The following is a 17,925-nucleotide window of genomic DNA, read 5'->3' as shown; positions in this document are numbered from 1 at the left end:
ATGCTACTTCAGTCGGTATGCAAATCGGCGGCGTCTATTCCGTGCATCCCATATGTTCAGGTAACAAATACACTTAAGTGGTACTTCAAGAAATTTAAACTTAAATCATTCCTGCAACATTTCAATTTTTTCCTGAGTCAATCATTCGTTATCTGTAATGTTTATTTTTCATTTATCCTCTGATAAATATAAATCGCTTTTAATTGCGAAGCTGAAAAAAATACACACAGACAATAGCAGTTTTTTTTAAAATTTCCTTTTAATAAAAGCCGTCCACGTTTTAATTGATCAATACTTATGGTTTAATCATAGTTTCTGACAGCTGGGGTTTTTCGTACGTCGATGTCAGTTCTCTTGCAGCGTCATTTACTCTTTTAATTACAGTTCTACCGTTTATCGATAATCGCCGATCTGTTTCTCAGTACTAAAATCAAAGTGGAGGGAGAAGAAAGTTCTTTATTTTTGATTATTGCAAAAAAGAAAAAAAAAATCTTGGTGCTTCTTAAACACCATCAGCAGATATTTTCGTTTTAAGGAATGTTTCTCTTGTGACACCATACATATATAAGAGTAGCAAATATACCTAAGAGTGCTTCAGAACATGTAACCGTAAAGTCGTTGCCGCGATCTCATTTTTTACCGCCGCCTATCACTCTTTACTTTTACTATGTTAAAAGTTTATCTTTCATCAGCTATCTGCATATATTTTCAGTTTGAAGAGTGTCTCCAACGCAAAACAAAAACAAAATAAAATAAAACGAAATAAAAAAAAGCTCTTTCCCCGGAAAGAGTATCCAATGAATGAGCAATTTTAGAGTTAATCAGTTTTATCATAGAAGAGATTAATCAGAAAATCAGGAACCGCCATGTTCAAGAATACTTTTGTTTCCGTTTTGCAATGTTAGACCCGCCTGTCTCTTTAGCTTGAACTTTTGATCAGTATCCAATATTCCGAGACTACCTCGCGCCGCCAAGAGAAATATACTGAAAACGGAAATGCTCTGCGAGATTGTTTTAACTTTTGAATCAACAGATCTCCATACTTCAGATTTTGGTTCCAAATTTCAAACTAGTTAACAAAGTGTAGAAAAAAAGAAATTTACTTCAAATTATCAAAGTAAGTTTTATTATGGATGTTTGTTGTGATACAACTTAATTGTTTGTAATATTTAACCAACTCCGGGTCTCTCGCAAGAAAAAGCTTGTTTTTGAGTATTTTAAGCATAATATCAGTACCAAAAGTTTAAATCTTTAAATTACCATTCTTAAGATAAGATTCATGAAGTTATTTCTAATCGCATCATCTTCGCCGTTCTAGATATTGTCATCGGTTTGTTCTCTCATGGTACCAAAATAATACAATAAAAAAAAGTTACCCCTAATTTAATTGGGTCGGAAATCGCCGACCGAAACGATATATATCAAGGTATCTTTCCGTAAAGCATTTGAAACCATTTTCGTCTGAGGTCGAGTTTCCTGCTTTTGGAGGACCTTGCTGGATAATTTCACTTCAAAGGTACCAGTAACATTTTCTTTTTATGCTGATTTATGTCTCTTAGTTGTGCCTTATGTTTTATGGAAGTGTTAGCTTGCAATATGTGGTAGAAGAGATTTCAACGTAACGCAGTTAAGTCAGTGAAATTGTCGGCTCTCCTGCGAAGTATGTTTTCAGATAGGTGATGTGAATGACAAGAAGCAAGTTACGGTAGAATAAACTAATTTGCCCTTGTTTAGCTTATTCATGATTTGACACCATTATTGCATTGTTTTTGGGAAAAACAGAGAAAGCTTTCTTTATGAGCAGCAAAACTAAAAGGTATATCCTGTTAATATTTTCTACATTTTTACTTCAAGATTATTACAAACATTCAGTAACATTACGAAACCTCGCTTTTAAAGATTATTTTTTGAAAAAATACAGTGCGCTCAAAAAAAAGGTTGCTGAACTTGGATTAGAGTCTTGAATCGCCTTGAGAAAAATATGGATACAAACTCTTAACAAATAACTTAGAATTGCTTTGTTTCGTGAATCAAACGTTTCAAGCCTGACTCTTTAACGCGCGCTACATCCGTTGCCAAATTTTATGTCTATTATTAATTTAGAACAACACGACAGGGAAAACATACTGATGTGGTCAGTAGTATCTACAGCATAGCAAAATCTATATTGTTATGGTGTCTAACAAACATTCCGCAAATATTCCCAGTTTTTTTTCCTCAGCTGGGTGCACCATAAACATTGTGGATCGGTCCGATAGTCGAGCTGTTTTTCAGTGCCGAAGGAAATATTGGATTCTGTAAGTCATTGGCCTTCCGTTCTAATTATCACTGAAATTTACAATATAATTGTGTGGCGCCATCGAAGATTTTTTATCAACAGCTTTAAAAGGTGGTTCCAAATTCGAACGCCCTTTCCTTTCCCTGGGGCTCATCAACCGAATTTACAAGTAGAGCGCAAGTATTGAGCTAAAAATTAGGGCTCTGTAAACCTTTTTTACCGTTGTCCGTTCAACCTGTTTTCAAAGAGGTTATCAGACAGCTTATATTGAAAATTTGAACGGGCTGGTTTGTTTGAAGACCTAGAAAGAACTTATCACGGGCTTTTATTTGTATCTTAAACCATATCACTCTTAAGATCTCATTAATAATTCTCCTCACTAACTGCCACATTATTATTATGATCTAAGTTCAAAGAATTCGGTGTTGCATCAACTAATAACCCAGTCGATATTATTTTTGTTCTCATCACTTTTCTGCTTGATATGGTATGAATATTGCAAGGATTACTTCTGTCGTAATCACTTATGGGAGTTTAAGAGTTAAGAGGAGTACAAAAACACCGTAGGGAGAGATATGAAAAGATTAGCGATGGAATTGTTGTAAAAGCCATATTGTGGCCAAGGCAAGAGATTATGAAGAGTTTATAATCTCTTGAGCCAGGTTAATACTGAAGCCTTTTGCCAAAGTTGGTTTATACCAGACCTGTACATGTATTTGACACTGGGGTTGCATGATTTCAAGAAACAGAAGAACCATGATTTTCGTAGAACGTAAAGATTCGTAGATGAACACTACTGAAGGTAAAAAACTTCGTGACCATTTGAAAACTTGAGAACTCAGATCTTTCTCGAAAAAGTGGGAGTTCAAAATCACAACAAAAGTTTATATATTGGTGGCGGAGTATCGATTGACAAAGAAGTGTATTTGCATTCATTATGAAAATAAACTGTAAAAAAAGCTTAAACAGCAAGAAGAGGCCGAACTGTCACGAACACATAAAACAACTTTCTGATGCAAGAGAACTCACCCAAGGTATATGATGACTATATTTGAAAGAACGTAGTTCTTGTCACGCGATTTCGATCGAAAATGTCTTAATATCTAAATGCAACTTGAATGACCGGAGTTCTCTTGAAGAAACAGCACCTCATTCTAATGAAATTCAAACAAACTGCTCTTGCGAGACTAATGACTTTTAATGACAAAACTTCTGCTGAGCCAGTAAGTTTGAAAATTGGGAATAGTTTGTCCTTAGTATTGAACATTTCGTGTAGTTTAAAAAAAAGAGCTATATACAATGGAAATATTTGTTAAAAAGTAAAAACTATTTATGAATTAAGGGGGTAAAGTTTCTAAAGAAACTATGGTGCTGCGTCGGTGGGAGAGCATAACAGGTTAATTTACTGATTATCAACTGAGTTGATGATGTAAATTGGCCACCACAAAGAGTTTGAAAACTGATGTTTCGAGCGTTAGCCCTTCGTCAGAGCGAAGGCGTCAGCTATTAAATTTTTTACGGTGGCATGGCCAATTTACACCATAAACTAAATTGATGATACCAAATTACCCTGTTTTCGACACTAGGTCATAATCAGCCTCTTAAGGTAATTATCATCATCGTGATGATTGCCTACTGTTAAAAACATTTGGTTTTTACTATTTGAATATATTTTCGCCCATCAATATATATTTCGTCGGCGGTTTTTTTTTTGTAGTCAAATGCCGGCATTATGCGTAGAGTTTACAGTAAAAGCAAAGTTACTTTGTAGTTTAGATTTTCCGATTCAAAGTAGGCAAACAGTGTAATAATCTGAAGTGCGGTTAGATCGCTTAATTAGCATCTTAAAAGAAGCGTTTACGTAAAGGAAATGGTGGATAAAGTCGAATTGAACAAGCTTAATCAAGAATATACATTTTTCTAAATTCCTGAGCGATATTTAAGATGATGATTTGTTTCTTAGAATTAAAAAAGGAAAGAGACTTCTTGAAGCCCCAACCAAAAATTAATAATCCTACATATTTCAGCGATTTTATGATTTCCGCGCTATACAAATAATTGGTATGGTAAATTATGATAGTAAAGGTGACATATTTGCTTTAGGCTAAGTTATTGCATGCATACAATTTATGCTCTGTATTGCGTTCCGCCCCCTCTCAACTGAACTGAGTTAATTGAAATTCAAGGTTTTTTATTCCTTAGACGATATCAGTTGGAAAAAACAAGATGTACAAAACTGGAAAAGGAACGGTTTAAAACATTTTTACTGTAAGAAAATGCCTGCTTACATCCCTAGGGTAATCTTCACTATGCGACAGATCCTTTGAGTCGGTTGCTTTTGTTTCCAACCATCACTGACGAAACTGACAGTCATTTGTTAGCAATTACGTAACACCTTTTTAGAAAAGCTAATTTGAACAAGTCCGTTAGCAACATTGAATGCGGTTAGATGTGTTTTCTTAGCTAAACAAACACAGATTTGGATATATTAAGAATATTACTTCGTGTTCTCGCAAAGAGCGCGCTTTTCTCTTGCTAAAGCAAACGGTTTATTGAAGCGTACTGAAAGACAAGTTTTGCAGGTAAGAGACTTCGAGCGTTTTTTTTTCGCAATAATTACAGGTGCATTTTACAGATGGAGTGGAATAAATTTAAATTTAGTTGATACATTGTTTCGTGTTGCCGCAGAGCGCATTCAGGTTACGAACTGACACAGACCGTTCGATTGGAATATTAGTTTCCCAGGGAAAAGAGATGTTTGAGTTTCATAACAACTTAAGCCCAGTTCACAGACATGTACAGTGCAACAAAAAGTACCAAAGTGGATATGCATGCTCCTTGTTCCGTGTTCACTCGTTTAGAAATCGCGTGCATTCTAACGATAAGGTGATCGTTAAAGCAAATAGTTAACATGTTTCGTGAGTGAAAAAAATTGTTTGACTGACTGTCAACAATTTTGAGAACAGTTCGTAAAGCAAAAACAAAATACAAGCGCTGAATTTGATAAATACGGGTTCATCGTTGCGTGTTCGTGGAGAACACGCCTGATGGATTAGCAAGTGAAACAAACTGTTTAAGTGAACGCAAAAATAGTTTTGTAGATAAGAAAGCTATTTGCCAGATTTTTGAAATGATTTCCGGAACAGTTCATGTACAGTTTCAAGTAGAGAGAGAGGCAGTTCCCTAAACACGAAACAAAACGATTGCTCTTTCATTAGTTTGCCTGGAAAGAGGCTTTCACTTCTTTCTGTTACTTTTCCTTTTGTTTGCTGCTCGTTTTTTACTACAAATTTGTGTGGTTGTTTTGAAAATTGGTTATTTATTTTTTCATTCTGAACAAAAGGGCTAATATAAACTAGTATAGCCCCAAGGATGCCACTTATTTTAGCCTGGTCTTGAATAAATGCATCGCAGGAGCCCTTTCTTTCGCTGAGGACATGTTCTCTGAGTGCGTTTTGTTGTGTTTGTCTCTGAGTTTGATTGTTTTTTCGCTTTTGCTGGGTAAAATCGACATTGACTGTGCCTTCGCTTTAGAAACGAAGCAGCCGTTTACGCTGTACATGCAAGTGCCTCAGTTAGCTACAATGTGAATACAAACCAAGATCTTAACTTTAAACCAGTAATGTAAATAGAAAAGGTAATAAAAAAGGAAATTTTTTATATACTTTGATCAAAAGTCCATCTTTCAGCATAGTGATAATTTTGACGAAATTGAAAATTACTTGTAGAGAACACAGCTGTGATGATACAGTTTCTCTTGTTGCGTTTATGAAAATCAAATAGCGCCTCTCAGGAGCCTATTAATGACGTACTGAATCGAGTATGAGGAAAAAACGTAAGGCTTCTTGAAAAATGTTGCTTTTTGTATGTATTTTCTTGTTAAATAGATCGTCAAAATACACAGCCACCTAAGAGGCTACATAGGAAAAAAGAATAACCTTTTTTTAGGAAGACTGATTTGTCTTAAAGCGCTGCAGGCAGTTATAAATTGAAAATTACTTGTAGAGAACACAGCTGTGATGATACAGTTTCACTTGTTGTGTTTATGAAAATCAAATAGCACCTCTCAGGAGCCTACTGTTGTTAAATGTGAGTGAAAATAGTCGGTTGACCGAAGGTGTTTCCCAAAAAGTTGGTTCTAAAACTTTTCCAATCTGAATGAAAAAGGTATTTTTAACTGATGAACATATCGAATGTCAAAAACCCTCTCAGTACGCTAATGTTTTATGACGTACTGAATCGAGTATGAGGAAAAAACGTAAGGCTTCTTGAAAAATGTTGCTTTTTGTATGTATTTTCTAGTTAAATAGATCGTCAAAATACACAGCCACCTTAGAGGCTACATAGAAAAAAAGAATAACCTTTTTTTAGGAAGACTGATTTGTCTTAAAGCGCTGCAGGCGGTTATAAATCTCATCTAATACGACAATAGTAACACAGGTTAAATCTTTATTAGCACAAAATACGAATTGCAACTTAAGTTAGAGTGTTATTGTTTTACATGTAAATACAAGAAAAGCGGCTGCGTTCTTCCTCTAAAATTCCCACCCTTAATTATCGTTAGCCCACACCACAAACAAGGAGTTAAATAAATTCTCTTATCCATTCTGGCATCACAACTTTAACAAAAGAAATAACCTTTAAAATTTTCCAAACTTTTTTCACCTGTAAGATTTTCAAAAGACATTTTCAACAAAACCACCTTAAAGTTGATAAAAGTTAGATCGCTGACATTTGTTTTTCTTAATAGGCCACCGTGTTAAATTGTTTGCAAATTGCAGTATATACACAGTGACAACATAATTCAAAATTAATATAAATATGATATTTCATTATGTTCGCTATAGTTATTACATTTATATGGTGTCGTAAAAACCCCATTATGAGAGAAGGGATTATTGTTTTTTAATAAAATATTACTAATTTTTTTTTTAACAAAATAAGAAAAAAAATATCAACCTTCAACATCATTTGATTTGAAGAGCTTTCATTTACATTTTTCGTTTGAGCATTTTATCAAGGAATTCGTGCCACAATAATACATCAAGTCTGGATTGCCCTAAAATGTGATGGAACTGTAGAGAATCGCTCGTAATTAACATTAATAGTTATTTTAAGCGGATGAACTTAAATTTGGTTGTTTACCAAGCGATTCTCTTGAGCTAACCAATCAAATATTCTCACTATTGGACAGTGAACGTCATGAAATAATAAAAAACTTTTTGACATGAAATACCTACTAACCTGCGGCTTTTCCACAAGAAATTTTGCTCTCAATCACTACGTTATGTTTACCCTATCTCCTCTTTTTTCCTTTTTTTTTTAAGAATCTCGTTTGTCTCGTATAAAAATAAGTTGATATAGGTTCTTGATAATCTGTGATGTTCACAATAATGCTGTAAGTTAGCTTTTAGAAAATGCATCACTTGGCAGTGAGGTGCATAAAACAACTTTGGAGGATGAGATAAAAATGTTTTTTAAAAAATTAATTTTGGACGAAAACGGGCATAAATGTTTCTTTCATACTATTGGCATTTAACTAAATTTACAAGAAACAAATTTAAATTGCAGGATTTAACAACGGATTTTCTCAGGCCTGTGATATGACGAAAATGACTGTTGGGTAATTTGTCTAACACGGCACCATATTATGCTGATAATAATGATGTCATTTTGAAATCTTGTTTACTACAACTACAATATAAAACAACTGATATATGGATCTTAATTTTTATCAGAGTGAGGCAATCAAGTAAAGTTGGCCAGATATCTAGAATTATTAAAACAGTTTAGAAATTTAACAACATTTTGTTCTTTAAATAAAACTGAATGTGTAAGTGGTTATACGTCACTAGAGTTGAAGAGTTTTCATTGATCTACCTGGGACAGCTTTCAATTGTGAACGATTTAACGGAGAAGTACTTTCCAGATATATAAAATGAAATTAAGTTTCATTAGGGAACTGTAGGAGAGCTTGTCTCGAATTCATTTCTTTTTTTTTTAACTCTCAGTATGAAAAGTAAACTTTTAGAAACAATCCAATCTGGAGAACTAAATTAAACTTAATAAGATATAACTGTCACGACTAGTATACTGTTTATATTATGTCTTATTGTAATTGTTTGTCAGTGAGAGCTCAGAGGTAACGGCTGGTCAGGAAGGCAAGATTCACACCTTTAAGACGATAGAAAACCGCCGGTTTCATTTCCAAAAAAAACATTCTCATCGACTTTAAGTTGGTCATTTAACCCTAAATATCATCATAATTTTGCTTTTCCGTGATAATGGCTCCCCTTTAAGAGCAGTTTTCGTCGACCGATCGTCAGAGACGAGAAGGAAATATTACAATTTCATCATAATACTCACTCATGTAAAACCTGCGTCAGTTTCACTTAATTGTTTTAAAATAATACTATTCTCATTAAAAAAGATAACAGTTTGAAGCCAGTATACGTATGGATATATGAACGAAATTTAGATCTGATTAATGAAAGATTTATTGAATAAAAACTTATATAAGGCGGACAATTTCGTTGAGCTCGCGATGATGCTGAATCCATATCCTTCCCTTAACGAGAAAACTGATGCGGTAAGCTTTATAGGAGCAATTCTTATATAATACCGTTAAAAGCACCTACAATTTTAGCGAATGTCGATCCAAAAGAAGCTGGTATTTTATATTTTATTGGAATACTTTAGAACTTTGAAGATGAAGAGAGTTTAACTGTGAAAAAGATATAATGAGTTATCTGATAGAACTGAAGGAAATGTGAATTTCTCTGAGCAGGTGAAATATGAGTATTGTATAAAATGTCAAAAAAAAAACTTTATTACCACGGTCTTTCCCTCATTCCTCGAACCTAAATGATCACAACACAAACGATTGAGAGATTCTTCTCATATCGCAGGTCAATTTTCAAGTTTGATAACCTTAGCGTCTTAAAGTAGTAATATGTCTTGCAATAGTTGCACCCTAGCGCTCACTGATTCAAATACACCATCTCCTGTGTGTGGCACAACTATTTCAAGGCCGAAGGTCGACTGTGTCGAGGCATGCTTACGTAGGACCAGAAAATTTTGAGTACTATAAAAATTGAAACAAGATTAATTTCAAATTTTGTCGAGATTCTTTTAGAATATTAAACAGTTCAACCCCTTTTTTTCTTTAGTTTTGTCCTACACAACACAGAACACAAGTTCGAATAGAGTCATTTCGCCCTTAAGAAATCAAACCGAGTCAAACTTGTTATACTAGATAAGAGCTGAGTGTCTTTTGTTTTTTCTTATCTACAGTTAATTGAGCAATGTACAACTTACTTCTTGGCCTGTTTCTGATCACATTCCAAGTGGGTTGCTATGGCGCCCCGGGGCCAAGGATGAACGGAAAACAAATTGTAAAAAGAGCAGGTAAGTGGAAAGTACACTAAGCATATGCAAGAATAACTCTCTCCATACAATTTTTTAAGTGAGTCTCTCACTGAGTAATTTTCATGGCCATTACGATTTTCAAGTCATAACCTGTGAAATTTCTGGTTGTTTTGAAGATAGTACCATTGTAATCTCTTCCTGTATTTCTGAAATGTGGGATATTTTGAACCATTTTAATTGGTCTTATCAGGTTTTGTGATAAAAGGATTACACTGTATTTGAATTTTCAGTTTGCACCGAAGATCAGCTGGACAAAAATCCAGGATGTCTCTACTGGAAACAGAGTGGGTACTGTGATTATGAGTACGTGAAGGCGAGGTGTCAAGAGAGCTGTGGCTTTTGTGATCGTAAGTGAAACCTAATTAAATCTTCATTTAATCCCTAAGATTGAATAGCGTCAAATTTCCCCACACAATATCACTTCGGTATCAAACATTAAGGTTAGGGGAATGAAGGAAAAGATCACTAGCTCAAAAAGCTAATTATGATCGTTAAATGAACGCTCCTTGACGGTAGCATTGGAAATGTCTTAAGAACAGTGTGGAGAATATATGTACACTGATCTTAGGGTGTAAAGGACTAGATGAAGTTGAAAAAAAGGGTGATTCTAATATATAAGTTTCATATTCAAACAAGGATTTAGGTTAATTTTTGCTGGGCTGTTACTGCTAGCCTCTCAGAATCCTTACCTTATTATAGTCTCATCCGTGGTCGGTTATATACCCCATCTTAATCACTTTTTTACCACAAATTTTCTCATTTGTAAATCCCCACCTAACGTAGTTTTGTTACTCCCAAAATCTAGAAAATGTGCAACTCCATTCTAGCCTTGAACTCCATTGAAAATTGAACCCTATTAGGGTTAAATTAGTGATGAAAATGCGACCTCCCCATTAGCCTATTTCTGGAAGGAACCCCCCCCCTCCTCCACAGTGATATCTCTCCATTCAACAGTAACGTAGTTATTGACTAAGACAGATCACAGACTTATAAAGATAGGTGCCGAAATAAGACAGAGACCTTGAACTAATCGACTTTTTTTCTTTTTTCAGCGCCACCTCCACAACGTAAGATCAAATAGAATCTTGTTAAATATTCAAACCGCATTTGTTGTAAACAAAATATAACTCAAGGTCCTTCATAGCTTAGCTGTTTGGACTTCTCAAGCGACACGCTCCCTTCTTCACAAAGAATGCTGGAAAACCACCCAGCCTTCCATTTATTTGGAGTTCGTGTTTACAATATATATTCTCTCATATTTATTATTTAAGCTTCTAGTTTTGCAATAATGCTTCAGCATCACATGGGCATAGCATCGATCGCATACATAGCGGGCGCAAAAGGTGAAACAGCACAAAGAGAACCACTCTAAAACCATACAAAAAATATGAGGCGGTTGAAACTTCGTTTGTCAAAACATCAAGCTTTAAAAACGGTAGAAAAAATTACGTTTGAATTGTGCAGAGAGGCCATCTTGTCGATACGCTTTCCATCAGTGTTTTTGCCTCGTTTTATATAGTAGTACCGTCACTTACATTGAGCCTTTTGTTTCCTTAATATGGTAAAATGGCGTAATAGAAAAATGATAATATTTCCTTTTCCTCTGATAATATGAGAAGCATTCACTCGACAATTTCACAACTTAATTTTGAACCAGGTTCTATAGATCTCTTGTTGTTTGGATGATTTTCTTTATAAGTGATCTTTTTTAAAATTTTGTTTCATTTCCGTTTTCGTTTCAGCCGGTTTTGAAATTCTTAGGATCATTTGAATTTCCGTGTTTATAGCGTGTATAAATATCATTCATTAGAATATGGAACATATATAATGTTAAATAATATGAGAGTTACCCTGTCGTTTTTACTTTTTTTCATAATGCATATTCTCCACAGCGTGCAAAGCAAATGAGAACGATAAGAAAAACGGATGTAAAAGTTGGAAAAATCAAGGGTTATGTAAGAATGGCCAATATCACCAGTTTATGAAAGAAAACTGCTATGTTACGTGTGGATATTGTATAGGTAAGTGACATTCCTCATTTGCTTCATATAGAACGTTTCCCGAGATTGGTTCCTAAAACGTATAAACGAAACCAACTTTATCTAAGAGTGAACATGGTCATGTCAGGGACAACCATGAACATGTAAAAAGCGGACAACCAATTTGCTATTGGTTCTGTTTTCAATTGCTGGAGAGACAACCGTGAATTTCCTGACAACTTCGCGAACCAATTACACATCGAAGGATAGGTAAACCAATGTTATCGCAAATAACCTTCCTTTTTCTATATTACGTTTCCAAGAGGCCGATTACTTCGCAATTTAATTTTTCACGTCAAGGAAAATATTACTATTAAAACTACGGTTTCTAAGAGAAACTTTTGCAAAACATTGAAACGACTTGTTTACAGAAATGACTTCCGAGATTCGTATAGTTTTCTCAAACTTTTGCGAACTCAAAGAGGAGTGTCTGAAAAAAGTGTGTTATAAACCAATTATTGAAGTCAGGTTTTCGCATGGAATTATGAATCCTTAAACCTCGTGTCTCTGTTATCTGCCTCAGCCTTGGGCTTCGGTAGATAAGTCAGACCTTGGCATTGATAATTCATGATATCATGTTCAACCTCATCCAATAATTTTTTGATGTTGAAATATGATAGAGATCTTAAATTAATCAACATTTTTTCTTGTTTCAGCGCCTCCAACGTCACCTCCAAGAGCTAGTAAGAACAGATTACAACTGGTTAAAGTCCTAGACCGTATATATGTAAAAGAAAGCGTAACGCACTTTTCCTCGCAACCGTTGTTTGAATCGTCAAGCAACACTTTCCCATTGCATTAAAAGGCTGCTGAAATTTCCTGCCCCTCCTTTTTTTGTGATCTGCGCTGCCTTTGCTTGGTTTGTGATGCAACAGGCTTTATTTAGAATTTCAGACCAGAATTCCCATCCCTTTCATAATATCCAACATTCAATAACTGATGCTGGCAAAAATAACTAAGCACGATAACACTTGGCAAGAGGCTTATGAAACATTAGACCTATTAATCAATTGTCTTATTTGATGTAGGGGAAGTTGTTTAAATCTATTATTAAATTGAATTAAAAGGAGAGAAGATTCAGAAGATTAAACCACCAATGTAGGAAAATGGTAACGAGCTACAATAAATAAGGCCTATCAAAACTGATAAGTGAACCCATACACATATTTTATTGTTCCTACGCTAAGCTTTGTCGTTTAACATTTTTTCTTAATTTGTGTTTCAGCGCCAGCCCCACAAGGTAAGTTTTATCCAGCCAGTCACTGTGGCAAAAATAACTAAGCACGATAACACTTGGCAAGAGGCTTATGAAACATTAGACTAATTAATCAATTGTCTTATTTGATATAGGGGAAGTTGTTTAAATCTATTATTAAATTGAATTAAAAGGAGAGAAGTTTCAGAAGATTAAACCACCAATGTAGGAAAACGGTAACGAGCTACAATAAATAAGGCCTATCAAAACTGATAAGTGAACCCATACACATATTTTATTGTTCCTACGCTAAACTTTGTCGTTTAACATTTTTTCTTAATTTGTGTTTCAGCGCCAGCCCCACAAGGTAAGTTTTATCCAGCCAGTCACTGTGGTATGTAGAGAAAAAGACAAACCGACTGGCAAATAGAAAGATAGACCGACAGACAGACAGACTGACAGAAAAGATTGAATGACAGGAAGACTGACAGGCAGACTGACAGGAAGACTGATAGGCAGCTGACAGACAAACTAACCGACAGATAGGCTGACGGAGAGACAGACAGACAGAATGACAGATAGACTGACAGAATGATGGATAGACTGACAGAAAGACATACAGACAGATAGACAGATCGACAAACAGACAGACTGACGGTTAGACTGACGAATAGACTGACAGATAGACCAACAGAGAGACGGGCAGACAGACAGACAGACAGACTGACAGCCTGATAGACTGACAGGCAGACAGACAGACAGGCAGACAAAGTGACTGACAAATAGACTGACAGACTGACAAAAAAACTGACAGACAGAATGACAGACCGATAGACAGACAGACAACCAGATAGACTGGCAGTCTGACAGGCAGACAGCCTGACAAGCACACGGACAAACATTTGATAGAAAGCAAAAATAAAGATCGTGACTAAAATACCACATGAGTCCTATGAGTGACATACAGGTAACATATGACTGAATGAGAGTAACGTTCGAATACATACGGAAATTACTGATTTTTTGAATTGCATGAAGAGCCATTTTCTCCCTGTCTTGGACTGGTAATGCGAACGCACTCTTATGTGTCACTCTTCGTACTTGTATGGTGCTTTTTTTTCATGATCGTAAATAAACGCACAGAGATAGGTGTAGAGGTAGACAAACGGACACGGAGAAAAACACTGTTCATTTACAGACGTACTAACACAGAGCTGCGCAACATCCCAGCAGAGAAAATTAGCAAACATCAGTCCTTATCGTGTTCATTAAACACTTTTGCTCGAGAATGAGCCAAAAGAGGATTGGAGAGAGAAATAGAAAAGAAAATTGATTGATGCCTTAAAAGTTGTGATTGTTACTTATCTCACGATGCAGACGCCATATTGAAGATGGTAACATTATGAGACAAAAACGATAGGTTAAAATAAAACTTTGATTTTCACCTCACTTTCCAGTGTACGATAGACAATGAAATTTACTTCAAGTTTTAAGGTGAAAACCTGACAGAAAATGTGCTTTCAGCATTGCTTTTGCTAGTAAATTTAACAATGTCTTGTATCAAAGTAACCATAGCACATAGTCTCGTAATTTGTTTCGCCACGATATTATAAAAAGTTTTTAATCTCTTGTGTCCGCATAACTCTGCATAACCACTACTGATTAGTGTTGATAATTCCCACGCACATTTTCAGAGACTTTGACGTCTTTGATCATTTTCAATATGGTATTCGAATCATTTTTGTTTTTGTTTGCTCATGTAGTGGACCCTGATGCCTGCCTGAAAGCCCACAATGAAAAACGAGCACTTCACCCTGGAACTCCAATGCTGGTCTGGGATGATACACTGGCTCAACATGCTAAAACCTGGGCTGATCACCTGGCTTCCAAGGGAACGCTGGAGCACGCAGAAAACACTGGAGAAGGAGAAAACCTTTATTATTTTGGGACTTCGGGCTCGTATGTGGCGACATGTGATGATGCAGTGCAGGATTGGTAAGTAACTTTCCGTTTAATGAACCCCACTCGATTGGACCTCTATTTACAGTCCTCCCTCGCGCCAAGATAGCGAAATATTATCGTCAGTTAATATTGACTTCGTAGTGAATATATCTTTGACGAATGGATAACTGCAACAGATTATTTTTAGTCCGGATATTACTGATAAAAATGTTGCTTCTTCTTAGTAAATTTTAAAGGTGATGACATCAGATGAAATTATCGGATTATGGATGTTGTTTTTATCTACAATCAAATTATCTTATCGATTTACATTCAAGGAAATGAATATTAGCCATAACGTAGAATCCCTCATCAAATCTTGTGCTCTTTCTTCTCGCTCTATGTCTTTCTGGACTCCGTCTTTCGCTTAAGCTGCCTATGAAAATTAGGCTTCTGTGTTGATCTTGCAATCACAGGTACGGTGAAATCAAGGACTATGATTACCAAAACCCTGTTTTCAGTCTTAGTACTGGCCATTTCACCGCGGTAAGTTGTGTTTGTTCTCAGCTGTGGGTACTCAGTTGTCAAATAGCATGCTGATTCAAACACGAAGTTGGTTTTGAGTGAGTCCAAATGGTTGTTTACGTTGCTTTTCTACAACGATCACAGATAATGCCATCAGTTATATCCAATGATGTTATTTTCCAGTTTCTCTATTTTTGGTAATAAGAAAGTGGTCTTTTTATCTATGTACTTCAAATGTATGTGTGTATTAAATTTATTTACAAAGGACGACGACAACCAGTTAAAGAATGAAAAACTTGCGGCCTTCAAGTTGACAATTTCACAATTTAAATGTCTAAAGATAATTCTAGGGAAATTGATGCCTAAATATGAAAAAAAAAACCGGTTAACCAAAATCAAAGTTCTCCCTTTTAAAACTCTACACACTTTGGCATTTCCTAAAATATTAAATGCATAAAAATCAGTGAGGCTTATTATTTAATTATTTACACCTTTACTCTTTTTCCTTTTTTTTTTAATTAGGAAATTACAAAATTTTGTCTGAAATTAATCAACTTTGCGTCACTGAATTTAATTTTACAGGTGGTTTGGAAAAGCACCACTCGTGTGGGAGCGGCCCTTGCGAAAGTAGTGGATGGCGGATACACCAAGACTTACGTCGTGGCGCGCTACTTACCACAAGGAAATACTAAAGGACGCTTCGCGGAGAACGTGCTGCCTTTGGCCTCATAGGTAAAGTCTTCATTTATGTGTTAGTGCCAATTGTAGCGCCTCATTACACCCGTAAATTTAAACGGATATGGTAAGTCTGTAAGTCTCTTACCGAGCGGTCCACCCAGGCGGAGCTTATCCCGGTTTCCATGTCGCATGGAACGACTGGGAGTATTACTTCTCCCCCCCTGGAGGAAGTACTGGTCCATCGCAAGGTTACCCACCAACATTTCATCAGGCTTCCCTGACAATTTTCCGGTCCCCATTTATACTCCGGGAGGGAGAGAGGCATGGTGAGTGGAAAGCGTCTTACTCATTAACACATCACATTGACGCAGCCAGGTCTCGAACCCAGACCTCTCCACCCATAGTCCAGTGCACTGACCATTTGTCCACTGTATCTCGCAGTATCGGAAAACTGTCAGGGAAATCTGATGAAACATTTTAGGGTAACCTAGTTATGAACTAATGTCACTAACAAAAGGATTAAAATACTCTGTGTCATTTCATGCCACAAAAATCGGGACTAGCATCTTTATCAGTGTGCGTCACTGAGTCCCATAGGCAGACTTACTGTAAGAGGTAACACACACTGACATAGTCACATAGGGGATGAACATTATATCCGAATGCGCTGGAGCCAAAATGGCTGACCAGATAGAAAACTTCTGTAAACACGAACACATTTTTCTTTAATCGAAGTCAGGTTTGAAGGGTTTAATGATACATTTTCATTAACTAAATAATTGAGAAATGGCAGTAGTCGGTAAGTAAGTAATTAAGAAAGTGAGTAAAGACATTATTTTAAGAGCGTTACATTGAACAGTAGTAAAACACTGATAAACTCGTTGCCGTCATTGCAATTTATTAAAAAGACCTAAGAAATCGGTATTATAAAATTTCAAAAGCTATATACAGCGCAAGGTTAAAAACTTAAAAATAAATATCTTATCAAAAATGAAAAAGTACAAAAACGTTTCCTGTATCAAAATGACCCCTAGTTACATAAACAGAATTCTAATCACATATTCGGATATCCACAATCGAGAGATAAGATATTCCAGCTTAAACTCGTTTTTACAGCTAGGACAATTAAGCAAAAATCACATTTGAAGTCGAGGAGAAGCTCTCTATTCATTTAAAAATTTCACGTACAAATTGCGCTTAAAACTAGCAACTGATGCCCTCTCCCTAAAGCTGGACTCTATAGTATTCCATTCCCTATTTTCCTAACCGTAAAAGTCTGTTACCCCCAGGTTTTCCTGAGGAGTTTGTACAAATCGAGGGTAAGCTGGAATATTGAGTCTCTGTTTTTGAATTTCCGAATGTGTAACTAGAAGTGTTTCCTTTTATTAACGAATGCTTTGTGAAAGGAAGACAATTAAGGTTATTAAAAACGAGTTATCGTAGTACTATGTATTCTCATAACTTGTGTAGAAACAGGGGAAAGGGAGGTTTCTGATCGTTACCTATCGGTTGTATTATGGACGGTAAAAGAAGATCAGGAACGAATCTTTTGTTCACATAATACAACTATTAGAATTGATTTCCTGTTTTATTTTTTCAGAACATAGCTCTATAGTTGAGGAGGTCGACTGGATCTCAAGAGGTGCACCTGGTTTGTCTGTGTCGGATACATAACATTGTAACTTTAGTCTTAGACCTTAGGCGGTGCCAATAAAGAATCAACTGATAACACATAAGGACTCCCACAAGTATGCTTCACATGGCCGGTATTTTCGTTCTTCCTATACTGCAGTTACCATTTAATAAGGGAACAGTCACAGTACTGTAATAAAACGCTTGTT

General features: G+C 35.8%; 1 protein-coding gene and 1 long non-coding RNA gene across 4 annotated transcripts; both read left to right on the top strand.

Moving 5' to 3' along the window:
• The first annotated feature begins 84 nt into the window (after window positions 1–84).
• LOC149036814 (uncharacterized) lies at window positions 85–5,368 on the top strand. Of its 2 annotated transcripts, none has more exons than XR_016181513.1 (2): window positions 85–1,516; window positions 2,208–5,368. It is a non-coding gene; the product is annotated as an uncharacterized LOC149036814 (long non-coding RNA). The 2 variants fall into 2 exon arrangements; XR_016181514.1 differs by lacking the exon at window positions 85–1,516 and adding an exon at window positions 1,535–1,816.
• A 4,173-nt stretch (window positions 5,369–9,541) lies between these two features.
• LOC113670274 (uncharacterized) lies at window positions 9,542–17,817 on the top strand. Of its 2 annotated transcripts, XM_027186386.2 has the most exons (10): window positions 9,543–9,685; window positions 9,937–10,053; window positions 10,759–10,773; window positions 11,599–11,727; window positions 12,402–12,428; window positions 12,971–12,985; window positions 14,704–14,935; window positions 15,358–15,427; window positions 15,989–16,138; window positions 17,685–17,817. In XM_027186386.2, exons 1-9 carry the CDS (start codon window positions 9,583–9,585, stop codon window positions 16,136–16,138), a joined length of 858 nt encoding a protein of 285 aa, XP_027042187.2. In that variant the 5' UTR covers window positions 9,543–9,582; the 3' UTR covers window positions 17,685–17,817. The 2 variants fall into 2 exon arrangements, 1 of the variants encoding a protein (XP_027042187.2); XR_016181512.1 differs by lacking the exon at window positions 15,358–15,427 and having other exon boundaries at window positions 9,542–9,685.
• The last annotated feature ends 108 nt before the right edge of the window (window positions 17,818–17,925 follow it).

The sequence above is a fragment of the Pocillopora damicornis genome, chromosome 12, assembly GCF_964200805.1.
Source record: "Pocillopora damicornis chromosome 12, jaPocDami1.2, whole genome shotgun sequence".
Taxonomy (NCBI): domain Eukaryota; kingdom Metazoa; phylum Cnidaria; class Anthozoa; order Scleractinia; family Pocilloporidae; genus Pocillopora; species Pocillopora damicornis.
Note: the sequence above shows the minus strand (reverse complement) of the source record. Positions and strands in the feature narration are given on the sequence as shown.

Bases quoted from the DNA above. Each gene is read 5' to 3' on its own strand.
- LOC113670274 (XM_027186386.2), top strand. From the start codon at position 9,583: ATGTACAACTTACTTCTTGGCCTGTTTCTGATCACATTCCAAGTGGGT. The intron at 11,728-12,401 runs GTAAGTGACATT...TTCTTGTTTCAG, and splicing joins TACGTGTGGATATTGTATAG to CGCCTCCAACGTCACCTCCA. The intron at 14,936-15,357 runs GTAAGTAACTTT...TTGCAATCACAG, and splicing joins GATGATGCAGTGCAGGATTG to GTACGGTGAAATCAAGGACT.